The sequence below is a fragment of the Chinchilla lanigera genome, unplaced genomic scaffold (genome assembly GCF_000276665.1).
Source record: "Chinchilla lanigera isolate Chin_1 unplaced genomic scaffold, ChiLan1.0 scaffold00054, whole genome shotgun sequence".
Lineage (NCBI taxonomy): Eukaryota > Metazoa > Chordata > Mammalia > Rodentia > Chinchillidae > Chinchilla > Chinchilla lanigera.
This window is the reverse complement of record NW_004955455.1, coordinates 6,798,370-6,812,757: the sequence shown is the minus strand read 5'-3', so window position 1 is coordinate 6,812,757 and position 14,388 is coordinate 6,798,370. Positions and strand designations below refer to the sequence as shown.

General features: G+C 41.5%; 1 protein-coding gene and 3 gene segments (V, D, J or C); all 4 read right to left on the bottom strand.

The window, feature by feature from the left end:
- Nucleotides 1-14,388, bottom strand: part of LOC102009145 — a 718,028-nt gene that overhangs the window by 544,340 nt on the left and 159,300 nt on the right.
- The window catches only part of LOC102014012, a 660,803-nt gene that overhangs the window by 540,784 nt on the left and 105,631 nt on the right, over nucleotides 1-14,388 (bottom strand).
- Nucleotides 8,096-11,070, bottom strand: LOC106146280 (ubiquitin-conjugating enzyme E2 R2-like). Its single transcript, XM_013520303.1, is given in 4 exon segments — nucleotides 8,096-8,674; nucleotides 8,677-8,717; nucleotides 8,719-8,909; nucleotides 11,017-11,070. Coding segments are annotated over 4 exon segments (864 nt in total). The 3' UTR covers nucleotide 8,096.
- Nucleotides 11,544-12,015, bottom strand: LOC102012734. The segment is given in 2 exon segments: nucleotides 11,544-11,836; nucleotides 11,928-12,015. Coding segments are annotated over 2 exon segments (339 nt in total).

Here is a 14,388-nt window from a genome sequence, read left to right as displayed (position 1 = left end):
ACTGCTTAGCACACAAGCAGCCCTCCAGCTCTCATTATAAGTCTTCATACCCTGCTGGGGCCGGAGGCTGGAATTTCATGCAAATGAGATTGCCCTGCCCAGTAGTTCAAAAGTTGTTAAGGTCACATCTACCGAGGTAACCCACAGTGAGTACGTGGTAATAGAATTTATAGCAGATAAGAGTTGTTACTTGCTGTCCCAGGGTTAAGCCCACAGCGCCCTCTAGTGTCATCAGTGAAAATAGGACTCATGGAATGCTGCATTCGTGCCGGTCTTTTCCTATTTATAACTCCTTTTCCTTAAGTCTGGAGTTTTTAGTTTTCTCAGTACAACAAGGTCATTGGGTGAGATTCCAGAGGAAGCTGGATGGAGATATTTTGGGAGTGGAGATCTGAACCAATCACTGCTTTCCTCCAAGTCTTGACATCAGATACCTTGAGTGTAGGGGCTGAGACGCTGGATGATTTTGGGCTCTGAATTTAGATGTTTCACAAACTCACGTAATAATTAGCCACTTATTCAGATCTTTGCCCCATGAACTAGAGTTCATTCTTCCAGGCTCAGTAGCATTTCAGAATTTATTTCTGAATGTTTGTAGGGTGTTATTGAAATAATGTGGTCAATGTTTAAAAAATTAATGCAGGAAATGATACATTTTCCCCCCTCAAGATATTTGTACTTGCCTCAAACACATTTCTCCATCATTCTCGCATTTTCTGCAAACCTTCTTTGGTGAGTGTTTGCAAGGTTTCATGAAAGTATGATGATTGAAACGTGTGATTTCTGGTGATAATGACGATAAAGCTGAATATTTTAACTGATTCAGGATATTGAGGTAGCCATAACAGCCCGAACTAAAACATTAAAGCATACTTACAAAACTATTTCAGAAGGTGGCAAGTGTGATAAGTATGCAAAATGAAAGAGAGTATTTTGAGTGAGATTAATGGCAACATGTCATTTAATGTAATAAATAATGTAACGTTGACTATATTTTTCATTCACATCTCATATTTTTCTGTCGTCAGGATGCTGGGGGACTACTATTCTCATTTTCTCTGAAGGTGTGACAAATATTTCCTCTGTGTGTGTGTGTGTGTGTGTGTGTGTATGTGTGTCTGTGTGTTTGATCATACGGCTCCCATGACAGAACTGTGTACATCGTAGCTTGAGAGCATTTGCCTTCTCTAGCCTCTTAAACTTAGTAGCCTCCGTGTCACCTGGTTCTCTGGTGGAGCTGTGTTCATAGTCATAACCTATGGGCTTGCAGAAACTGAAGAGGCCGGCTAAGTGCATTTCTGCCTTGAGTTGTAATCATTTCACTTCCTGTGGAAGGGATGCTTTCTCCTGTCTTGTCAGACGCTAAAAGGCCCCTGAGAACCTCACTGGCCTGAAGGGTTTTTAAAACTTCAGTCCCAGTGTCCTGTGTAGATCCTTTGTTGAAATTTTCACCTCTTGCCTATCTGATTTGCCGAATGTGATATTAATGGGTTGTGCAGAATGTTTAGACCTTCTAAAATAATTGAAGTGGAAGTCAGTGCAGTTCTGCATCAAAACTTCTAAAACACCCTTGATCCATTTTTCAAGTATAAATTACTTTTGATTTTCTTTCTTGCTGTGAATGAGAATGCATACCATTGCCAAATAAAAAGCTGTTTACTTTTAACATCACTATCCTAATTTGGGCTCCTTAGAAATCAGTTTCCGAGTGGGAGATTTTCCTGCAGGGGTTTTATTTGGAATGATAAATGATGAAGCAAGGCAAGCGGATGTCAAGAGGGAGAAACTGAGCTGTAATGAATTGACAGTGAAAAGCTCAGCTTAGCTCATGTAGATTTAGGGAACTATGATGACCTGTTCCCTCAGATGCTTTGCAAAGTTTGGCAAGGTTATCTGTTGTACACGTGCAACAACCTAATTTTCATGTGGGTCTTCAAGGGTAAAAGTTGTGACTATGGACAACGCAGATCTGTTAGTTGTATGGGAATGGGTGGAGAGCGCATCACTTGCAATCCATCATCGACCAATATCCCTGACAGCGGGAGGGAGGGGGAGTCATGGTCTTGAAGGAGAGAACAAGGTGTGACAATAATCTGTGTACCAGGATCCCAGAGGAAGATCATAAGGGGTTGCTTTTTTTCTGAGTGCAAGGAGAGGTTGGGGATACACACGGTAGGAAATGATAGGTCCAGGCAAAGTTCTATGTGTTCCATCCTCTCCATGAAAAGTGGGTTTGTGCCAGACTGGTAGATGGTTTCGTTCCCACGGAATGGGAGAAACCACCAGGGATGGAGCCGAGCCCTCCACATGCTTGGAGTTCTTTGATTTGTGTTGGAGAACTCAAGATTTTCCAGAGTCTTCTGTTTGGCTCAATAAGGAACTGAATTCCTGTCAGCTAATTTGCAGAAAGCCTTAGTTTCAGGGACCTGTACCTCTGCCCATGCTTGAAATGAGCACTGGTTGTACAGCCCAAACCTATAAATTCATCAATTGGACCAGAAAACAGTGTCACATGTCTGGGCCCCCTGCAGCTATTGGCAGAAGAAAAGGGTATGTTTCAGGGAGGAGATTGGGCAAAGGTCAGAATTACCAGTGGAAACAGACTGGAGCTAGATAACAAAGAAAGAAGAAGGGAATAGAGTAAAATTTTAGGGCACAAAAGGTCCTCTTATAAGTACGGAAAATTACTTTTAGGAACATATTTGTAACGTTTTAGGCGCAACTCAAATAATTTGGTTAAATAAGCATTTCAAAGCATTAAATATGAGTACATTTGGAGATACATGAGAAGATTTAGCAATTTATCCAGATGTCCTTATATACAGATGAAAATTTCAGAAAAGAAAAAAATTGGTAGCATATGTTTTATAGGAAAAATTAAATAACAAAATTTAGATGTATTCAGTAGAGTACTTTTAATTGTTTTTTTATGTGTTTGCAATTGTTTGCAGCATAGAATGATTACTTTCATTGTGGGGAGATGGGGTAACTGTCTAAAATATCTTTATTCTTTTTTCATATACTCCTTAAACCCTTCCATCTCTTGGTCTTCTTCTTTGTTTTTGGTACTGGGAATCAAACTCAGGACCTTACGCTTGCCAGGCAGATACTTGGGGCAACAGATCTACATCCCTGGAATCCCCCTTTCTTTCTGCAAATATATAGCCCTCCGTTTCCAGTAACCTGCCTTTGAACTGCTCTTTGTTTATGATTTGGTTACTCCCATAAGAGAATCTATGGGATATTTAGGCCCAGGTGTCTGATTTATCTTACTGAAACATATAGTCTCAAAGTTCATTTACTTTCTTATACGTGACCCATGTTTATCCTTCTTTGCGGTGGAATAGTGGCTCCTGTGTATAAATACTGACACAGGAAAATAAAAACTCCCCACCTGAGTGATATCTGGGACGAGTTTGTGTTCTCTAAAATTGAAGAATGAATTTTAGGGACAATGGAGGTTAAAGGTAGAATATATTTATTTAGGGAAAGAAAGCTTCTATCCAGGAGAGGGACAGAAGGTGGCCCAAGTGGGTTGCAAAGGACCCTGCCTTTTCTGGGGACTTTATAGGGCAAAACCACGAGGTGGGGTGGGGGACCAAGATAGGGGGAAAATGGGAAATTACAAGATGGGCATGAGGTGGGACAAAACTATGATCAGCCAATAAGATTACAAGTATAATTGTTCAGGTAAAATTGAGTAAACTGGGATCAAATGGGGAAGTGAGTCATGTAGCAAGTGAGTATGAATACAGAACAGAACAGGGGCTTCTCCTGTAGGGGGTTGGGCTAGTGACTCTTTCTGGCTTTTTGAAGGTGGTTGCTACTTATTTAGAATATCAATCCCTGATGTTTACACCTACGGGGTATGTGGGTGCATTTGTTTAGTCCTTTGTCCTGACGTCCGGCCCACAGGGAGAATGTCTCCATTCACAAGGTATCTTGTCTTTCATGTTGGCTCCTTGGAAGGCCTGGCCCAGTCTGACTGCAGATAATATTTCTAACTCAGCTGCCTATAACAATACCACATGGTCTTTATCTATTTCCATCGATGGACATGTAGGCAACCTCCAGGTTTTAGCTATCATGAGTTGTGTTTCTATAAATATGGATGTACCTATGTCACTATAATATGATGTTTTAACTTTTCTGATAGATCCTCAAAAGGGGAATCTATGGGTTGAGTGCAATTTGTTTTTGATTTTTTAGGAATTTCTGTACTGATTTGTATAGTCGTTGTGCATCTTGTAAATATGTACCTATAAAAATAAAAATTGAAAAAATAGAGTATCAGAAATAGTTTGCCAAAGTGCTTGACTTGCTTGGGGAAGAGGAAGGGAATGATTAGTTTAAATTTAAAATTAAAACCAGAATGAACTATAAGTACCATCCCTAGAATCACTATAAAGTAAAAGACTGAACCCCCAAACCACAAATCCACAGGTGCTGTAGTCCTTTATATAATATGTTGCTGTATTTGTACATAATCTCTGCACATCTTCCTCTATGCTTTGATTTACCACTAGATTATTTATACTAATAAAATGTTAATTATGTATATATCATTGCTATGCTGTACTGTTTAGGCAATCCTGACAAGAAAAAAGGCTGTATAGTTCCACACAGATGAAAAAAGTGGTCTATGGCCAACAGGAAATATTTCTTCAGTTAACATTTCTTACTTATATTTTGTGTATTGTGTGTATTTTTCAATTTTTTATTTAAAAGAGGATAAAAAAACGATAAAAATGATGCAGAATTTCAAAACAAGATGATAGGAAATTAATAAAGATTATTATATTACATATTGTTATCTTCAAAGTAGTTGTTCAGATTACCAAATATAGGCATGCATAACTGATCAAACAATGTAAGCACTTTGAATGAACTAATAGAAATTAGTAGTACAATGATCTTAGCTATCTTGTGCACATATATACATATATATATTTCCCTTCCTTCTTTTCTCCTTTCCCTCATCCCAGTAGTTCTTTTATTTTGAGCAGTTTCTTTCCCTTTCACAATATCTATTGTACCTTTTGGATCTTATTTACTCTTTCAGTTTCTTACACTAGGGAGACAATGTGATGTTTATACATGCAAATCTTATTTATTTCATTTACAAGTATGGTATCTAGTTGCATCCATTTATGTATAAAAGCCTCAAATTTATCTTTCTCTATAGCTGTGTAATACACCATTGTATAAAACTACCACATCTTTTTTATCCATTCCTCTTTGATGGGCATTTGTACTGTTTCTAAGACTGAGCTATGACAAATTGTGCTGTATAAACATGAGTGGACATATATTGCTGTGATATGATGTTTACAGTTCTTCTGGGGAAATATCCAGAAGGGGAATAGCTGGGTCAAATGGCACTTCTAATCCTAGTTTTCTGAAGAAACTCCACACTGACTTCCACAGTGCTTTCACCAGTTTACACTCCTACCAACAGTGGAGAAGAGTTCCTTTTTCTCCACAGCCCTGCCAGCATTTGTTATTGGTAGATTTTTTTTCTTTATTGGTAGATTTTTTGATGATAGCCATTCTTTCTGGGGTTAGATGGAATCTCAGTGTTGTTTTAGTTTGCATTTCTTGAATGACCAATGATGTTCAACATTTTTTCATGTATTTATTTGCCATTTGTATTTCTTCATCTGTGAAGTGTGTATTCATCTCAGATGCCCATTTTTGTATTGGGTCTTTGAATTTTGGGGACCTGACTTTTTAAATTCTTCATATATTCTACATAGAAGTTCTTTGTCTGAAGGACAGCTGGATAATTTTTTCCCCCAATTTGTGGGTTTTCTCTTCATCCTGTTGGTGATTTCTTTAGATGCACAAAAACTTTTGAGTAAGATGAGGTCCCAGTTGTTCACACTTTGAAGTATTTCTCGTGCAGTTTTGTGTCTGTTCATGAACTCTCTGCCTAGCTCTGTGTCTTCAAGATTTCTACTTTCTTACCCTTCCAGTAGATTTAGTGTTTCTGTTTTAATATTTAGAGCTTTTATCTACTAAACTTTAGTTTAGTGGATGGTGATAGACATGATCCAGATTTAGTGTTGAGCACGTGGAAAGCCAGGTTTTCCCACACCATTTATTAAAGAGGCTATCTTTCTTCTAGTGAACATGTTTGACCCCTTTGTCAAAGATAAGTGGATGAATATGTTTGTAGTTGTGTCTGCATCTTCTAATCTGTTCCACTGATCCTCAGGTCTGTTCTTTTGCCAGTACCATGCTGATTTCATCACAGTAGCTTTGTAGTATAATTTCAAGTCAGGGTTTGTGATACCTTCTGCCTTGCCTCTTGTTGCCTGGGGTTGCCTTTGTCATTACAGGTCTCTTCTGATTTCTGATGAATTTTAAGAATGTTTTCTCTACATCTGTGAGGTTTGCTAATGGCATTTTGATCAAGATTGCATTAACTGTATAGAACAGTTTTACGAGTATCTCCATTTTCACAATGTTGGTTCCTCCTATCAATGAGCAAAGAATATCTTGCCATTTTCTGAAATCCTCTTCAATGTCTTTTTTCAGAGTACTGTAATTTTGCTGTATAGATTTTTTATTTCTTTTATTATATTGATTCCTAAGTATTTCTTTTCTTTGGATGCTATTGTGAAAGCTGTGATTTCTCTTATTTCTCTCTCAATGAGTTTTTTTGTGTACAAGAATGCTATTAATTTTTTTTTTTTTTGGTTTGTTTGTTTTTTTTTTTTTTCCGGTACCGGGAATTGAACTCACGACCTCATGCTTGCCAGGCAGGCGCTGTGCCGCTGAGCTAAATCCCCAGCCCCGATTTTTTCTGGTTGACTTTGTATCAAGCTATGCTACTGAATTTGTTTTTTTCTTTGTTTGTTTGTTTTTTTTTTTTGTTGTTGTTGTTTGGTTTTTCTCCGGTACCGGGAACTGAACTCACAACCTTGCGCTTGCCAGGCAGGCGCTTTGCCGCTGAGCTAAATCCCCAGCCCCCTGAATTTGGTTATTAAATCTAGAATACTTTTGGTGGAATTTTTGGGGCTTTCTATGTAGAATATCATATCATCTACCAATAATGATAATTTCACTTCTTCCTTTCCTATCCTTATTCCTTTTATTTCTCTCCCTTGTCTAATTGCTCTGGCTAATGATTCCAGAACTACATTGAATAGGAGTGGTGATAGTGGACATCCTTGTTTTGTGCCTGATTTTAGAGTGCAAGCTTTCAGTTTTTGTCCATTTGTCTTTGGCTCTGTTGATGTGGTGTGTTACATTTATTGATTTGCATATATTGAGCCATCCCTGCATTCTTGAGATGAATCCCACTTGGTCATGGTATATTATTTTCTTGATGATTTGCTGCATTCTGTTTGCTAATATTTTACTGAGAATTTTTGCATCTATAGTCATTAGGGAGATTAACCTGTAGTTATCTTTTTTATGGAAAGTATGAATATTTTTAATGGAAAGTATGAAAATTTATTTCAGTGTTTAGGCTGAAAGAACACACTACATCAGGTTTAGCAAGAAGTCATTCCCTGATGCCAACTGCATCCCAGCCTTAAGGGAAATAAACAAAGTTCATCACCAAGGGCTGAGCAGATGTGCACACACTAATGTAAAGAGCAGCTAAACCTTGGTAAATCCGGGGTTTTGTTTTTTCTTCAAGTTTGTGCATTACTTTGTTTCCATTTTCTTTTCCTACCCAGGATATGCAGCACTTGTGAACTTCCAGTGGGTTCCCAGCTTTAAAACACATTAAATGTCTTAAAAAGACTATTTAATTCTTCAGAAATCTAAAAACAGAGCAAACATGTTTTGCTGTGAACATTTTGTAAAGACGAAGTGAGGCTGGAGTTTGGTTTTTTGTTTTTTGTTTTTAAATCAATACAGTGATGGAAGAGTAAAGAATGCAAGAATTCAGACGTTCTGTTACTTTCCATTAAAGGTCTATAAAAAGGGGAAAACTGAAGGGGAGTCAGCAGGAGCTGTGTTTGTTTCCCCAACCCCTGTTGAATAGTTATTGCTGAGGAGTTACTGCTAGGTCCCCACTTGCTTCCCTCCCTTTGGCCTGAGAGGGCAGGCAGGGCAGTACAGAGGCACTAAACAGTACCTCAGGACTCCTCTTTCCCAGAATCATCGTCGTAGTAACAGTGGGCGTCTTCCTCCTCTTCGTCTTCATCACCAATGTCGTCATCATACAAGTCGTCCTAAAGCAAGTCTGAGCTGTTGTCATTGGAAGGCACCTTAGTTTTGATGCAATATTCCGCCAGGGTTGTAGGGACCTCCATTCCATCCTTTTCTGCTTCGGCGTTAGTGGCTGAAACCTGTTTCCTAATGATTTCAGCATATTCTTTGTCTTTTCCTTTACTGTCCCTCCCTTTCCTGAACATAACTAAGGCATCTGCACTGGCTGGGGAGAAGGTCTTGGGCTCATTAAGCAGTGAGATTACACTTAACAGGAAACTCCTCCCGTTCTGAGTAGGGTTACACCTTTCAAAAGGCAGCTCTCCACTCTGTGGGTCATCTGCAGGCGGGTGAAGAATCAAAATGCACACATTTCCATTCGCATAAATGTTGGGGTGCACCATTTTGGTCAAGAATCTGAAGGCAGGTGGTGAATATGGACAGTCAATAGGAAATTTAATATGTGCTTTGAAGTAGCAGCCTTGGTAGAGGGTGTTGGGGGGTCGAGGATGGCTTCCTCCGGGTTGTACAGGTCTGACTTGTCCACACGTGATCAGGAAGCTCTCCACGGGCTCCTCCTGCAGGGACTTCAGCCCCAGCACCAGGGTCTTCTGCGAGCTGGTCATCTGCTGCTGGGCCCTCGAAGCGGCAGTGGCCAGGCCGGTCCCTAGTCCTGGCAAACTGGCTGGGCCGCCCCAGGCCCCTCCCACCGCCACTGCAGGAGTGCTGGGGTCCTCTCCCTGGGATCCGCTTGGGCAGGGAGCAGAGGAGGCGGAGGAGGCTGCAGAGCGCCTGCCGAGCTAGCGCTAGCTCGTCCTCTCCGCCCTCTCCTTCTGCGCGGGCCGCTGGGGCAGAGGCCTCGCGGAGTCGGGTGTTGGGGCAGGGGACACGGGGGTCTCCGGGCGGCGGAGGCAGCCCTGGGGGAGGGGCGGAGAGGGGAGCCAGAGCGCTTCCCGCTGCGGGAGCACCGAACCTGCCTGTAGTTCTCTTGTTTGTGGAGTCTTTCTCTGGATTTGGTATCAGGCTAATACTTGCCTCCAGCAATGAGTTAGAGAGAATTCCTTCCCTTTCAATTTCATGAAAGAGTTTGAGGAGCACTGACATTAAGTCTTCTCTAAGTGTAGTGTGGGGAAATTGGCCAGGCACCTGAGTTCCTCTGGACTGAGGCTCGCGTGATGGAGGAGAGGTGATGAGTGAGATTTCTCCCCACCTGCTTGGCTCACCGGGCTCCCTGGATGGCAGAGATGCAATGTTTCAGTTTAGAATGCTAATACGTCATGGATAAAATGGATGTGATATAAAACTTAGTGCTAAGTTTGTAATCATGTAAATTATTTTTGCTACATAAGCACTATTATAGGATTTAAAAGGAAAGGCTAGTGAAATTTACCTAAGAAACTACATTTAGCTTTTTAATGTTTTAAAATACATTTGAATTACTATGTGTAGTTTTATATTCCAAAATTTCTGTATACTTGGCATAAGTAGATTTCTATGTATTTGCATACTAAATCCATTCCTTTTTTTTCTTTTGAGACAGGGTCTCACTATGTAGTTCAGGCTAGCCCTGAATTCAGTATGCAACCCCCCGGGGGCTGGAACTTGCAGTGGTCCTCCAGCCTCAACCTCTGGAGTGCTGGGATTACAGAGGTGTGCCACCACACCAGGCTCTAAATCCATTAATTTAAATTAACATAATTTAGTGAACAAATAGAAAAATTTGTATAAAAATATTTGGTCCACAGTATTTGATTCTGCAGATGTAGAACCTGTGGGTAAGGCATACCAACTCTAGTATCTTTTTATAAGGACGAGATGTTTATTTTGGGCTTATGTTTTTATCTGTTTTTACTTACTATTCTGTATGTGCATCAAGGGCTTTAGGGACCTCTCTTATAGGCTGGGCACTAAGGAGGTCTGAGTTAGTCACAAAACATCATTTTTTTCTGCCTTTCAAAAATTTGCATGTCACATACACTGTAGGATGAGCTTTTGCTCAAAACCTTTGCTGTGTGTAGGAAATACAAATGCCTTTTATTCTTTTGAGCTGAAAAAGCCAGCAAAACTTTACCTTATGCATGGCAAATATAAGCATGATAGTGAGCCACTCCTTTGAAACAGCCTACGGAATGCCTCAGTATGTTCTTGAGGAGGTGCTCCATTAGCACGGGGAGTGTCTCAGTTTCCGACTCCAAGATCAAAGTAACTTGGTAGCTCTTAGTCTTTATTCTATTAATCTGGCGCAATTGATTTCTCAGTTTAGGGACTTAAATAGTTAGTATCTCATCAACACTTAGTATCTCCCAACTTCCATGCTTTGGAAATCAAGGAATTACATGGTTCTGGATGGCTCAGGTTCAAGATACTTGATTCAGTTGGAAGCAGCCTGTCATCAGGGCCTGCATAATCTGAAGGCCTGGCTGGAGTGGGAGGATCCATTTCTGATCTCAGTTACATTGGGTTTTGCAGCTTTAGCTTGCTGGTTACTGTGTGTCATTTTTCAGGGTAGGCAATCCCAAAGAAATCAACCAAAACAAACCATAATCTCTATAATCTAATCTCCACAGTGGTATCTAACCAGTTACCTATTCTATTGTTAGCAACCGGTTATATACAAGGTTTAAAAATTGTGCGTATTGGCTCCCATGTTGTTTCCTAACTCACATCAGGTTGCAACCAAGAAGTCAAAACCACCAGAGTCCACACTGAAGATTTGCACATCCAATTTCTTTAAATGGAGCCTAAAGCATAGAGACAGCCTGCTTGGGGTAGACCATGAAAGGGGACTTAACATTTGTTAGTGAAACATAAGAAAAACCTGGGAAATATGAAACTCCAAGTGTTTACAGCCTTTCCCATATCTCGGACACTCAGACTTCTGGCTGCACTGCTGAGTGACATGTCTTCGACCTATAGCTGCTTCTCTAGTTCTCCCATGGGAGTCCTCTCTGCCTCCTCAGAGTGGCAGCCTGGCCTACTGACTGAATAGTTTCTAGTTTAGAGAAACTTTGCTCCTCAACTGGTCAAAGCACAGACCAAATGCAGCTACTGTCGTCTCCTAAGCCAGGTGTTTTCTTTAACTAAACCCTGAGTCTTCAAATTTGCTAAACCAGTCACTCAGTGCAGCTCATACTCAGGAGAGGGTTACAGAAGGGCACACACTGGTGAGGGTGGAGTTCACTGGGGCTTTTGCAGTGGTTGCCTCACCTGGTCCCCTTCTAAGGCTCCAAAGATTCCCATCTCTCTCAGACACCACCCATGACTCTGAGTCTTGTGTTTGTCTGCAAGGAGGTGCTGAGGGGCACAGGGTGATGTGCACAAGGCTGTGTTGTCTCAGTTCCCCATCTGCACGTGTCACTGTGGACATGGTTGCTCTACCACAGGGCACAGTAATACGTGGACTCGTCTTCAGGCTGGGCCCCTGTGATGGTGAGGGCAGCCTTGTCTCCAAGCAAGGAGCCTGAGAAGCGGGCAGGAACACCAGGGACCCGGTGCGTGGTGCTACCTATTAGACCTTGTGGTGTTTGGTAGGGTTTCCGTTGGACCCAGGCAGCATAGTTACTGGTTGTGACTGCTCCAGTACTGGAGCCGCAGGTGAGTGTGACTGTCCCTCCAGGAGATGTGGACAGTGCAGGTTCCTGAGTCACCACAGCCTGTGATTCAGCCCCTGAAAAGAAGAGAGGAAAGTGACGGTCAGGCGAGGAGACAGAGGCAACACCGCTGCCTTGCACAGCCCCAGCCAGAAAATCCCTGCTGACCTGTGATGTGAGCCAGAAGTGTGAGCAGGAGAGGAGCCCAGGCCATGGTGCGGACAGCCCAGGACTGTGCTCTTCAAGACTGCTTAGCACACAAGCAGCCCTCCAGCCCTCATTATAACTCTTCATACTCTCCTGGGGGCAGAGGATAGGGTTTTCATGCAAATGGGATTGCCCTGCCCAGGAGTTCAGCAGCTTGTTCAGGTCACACCCACTGAGTTAACTCACAGTGAGTATGGGTTAGGAAACTCTAGTCTACTAAACTTTTCAAAGTTGTTACTTCCTGTCCCAAGATGAGCGCCATAGCACTCTCTATTGTCAGCAGTGAAAATGCCACTGGTGCAATGATGCATTCCTGCAGATCTTTTCTTACTTGTAACCCATTTTCCTTAGGTCTGGAGGTTTTTGTTTTCTCACTACATGGAATTCAATGCCTGTTATTCCTGGAGGAAGCTGGATGGAGACATTTTGGGGAGTGGAGACCTGAGTCAATCACTGCTTTCCTCCAAGCCATAGACATCAGGTACCTTGAGTAGCGAAGCTGAGACCATGGACTCTTTTGGCCTCTTTATGTAGGTTTCGTGGAAATTCACACAATAATGAACCACTTAAGAAGAGTATTTTTTAAAAAGTTTTTTGGTCTTTTTGTGACACAGTCTCAATACATATTTCAGGCTGGCCTTGAACTCACTTTGTAGCCCAGACTGGCCTCAGACTCCCAGGAATCCTCCTGCCCCAGCCTCCCAAGTGCTGGAATTACAGGCATGCTCCATCAACCCAGCATTATCATGATCACTGTCACATGAATTCTACAGACTCAGTAGCATTTCAGAATTTCTAATGTTTTGTTTTGTTTTGTTTTGTTTCAGAACACTAGAGGAATACACTGATTTTCTCTGGAGGCTTGAGAAATAGTTCATGTGTGTGTGTCTTTGTGTGTGTGTGTGTTTAACTGATCATATGTCTCCAGTTGCAGAACTGTGTACATTTTATCTTCAGAGCATTTGTCTACTCCAGGCTTCTTAAACCTACTGATCACCTGGTAATCTATTGAAGCAGTATTCTCAGTCATGCTCTATGAACTTCCAAAAGCTGTGAGGCCAGTTAGGTGTCAGGGTGGAGGTGTGAGATGGAATGATTTAACTTCCTGTGGAAGGGATGCTTTCTCCTGTCTTCTCACACGCTAGAAGACCCCTTAGAACCTCACTGATAGGATGGGCTCCTGGAATTTCAGAACTTGTCCCCTGTCTTGGTCATTTGTTGAACTTATCAGCTCTTGTATTTCTGTTTTACCCAATTTGATATCTTCAGTGTATTATGCAGAATGTTTAGATCTCCTAAGCTAATTGAAGTGGAAGTCAGTTTAGCCCTAGAACAAAAGTTTTAAAGTAACCTTTATCAATTATATGACTATAAATTACTTTAGATTTTCATTCTTTTCTTTTTTAAAATTTCTTTCTTGAAATAAATGAGAAAGTACATATGTTCCAAGTCAATAGCTATTTACTTTCAATGTAAGTATCCTGTGCTGGGTTCTTGGAAAACAGTCTCTGAGTTGGAGAGTTTCCTGCAGGCATTTTATTTGGAATGCTCTATGAAGAAGAGAGGCAAGGGGATATCAAAGAGGGAGACAGTGAGGTGTGGTGCAGTCATGGTGAAGATTTCAGCTGATCCTGTGTGTATTAATGGAGACATGATGAAAGGGTTCCTCGGACATTTAGCAAATTTTGAAAATGTGTATGTTTTACTCCTGTAACAAGCAAAACCTTTGTGTGCAGAATGTAAAGGATGCGATCATGTAGAGGTCAAACTTTGTCATCATAGAACAATTTCCAGAGGGCACAGCAGTGGGTACACATCAGCATCCAACACTCCTGACAGCTCGAGGGAGGAGAGTCATGGAGTTGAAGGAGAGAATTGGGAGTGACAATGATATATATCAGAGTCCTAGAGGAAGATCTTAACAAGATTTCTGAGTGCAAGAAGAGGTTTCAGAGAGGCAGGGTAAGGAAAGAATGGTATCAGTAAATGATAGCTCCCAGCAACATCCTGTGAGTCCTACCTCCCTTTCAAGGGAGGGTTTATACCCACCTATTGGATGGTTTTGTTCCCATGGAATGCGAGAAATCATCAGGCTTTGGGCTGAGCCCTTCACTTCCTTGAGCTCCTTTGAACTTCTGTATTTGTGTTAACGAGGTAAAAATTGTCAGAAGCTTCTGCCTGGGCTCAACAAGGCCCTGAAGTCCTGTCAGCTTATTCACTGCTATTCTTTAGTTTCAGGAGTCGTGTACCTTTTACTATGCTCAAAATGAGCACTGGTTATGGAGCCCCAAGTCTGTAAAGTGAGCCATAATTGGACAGAGAAAACAGCAGCAGACCTTAGAGGACCCTGTGGCCATTGGAGAAATAATATTATGTTATCAGGTATGGATTGGTCAGAGTGTCAGAATTACCAGTGGAGACA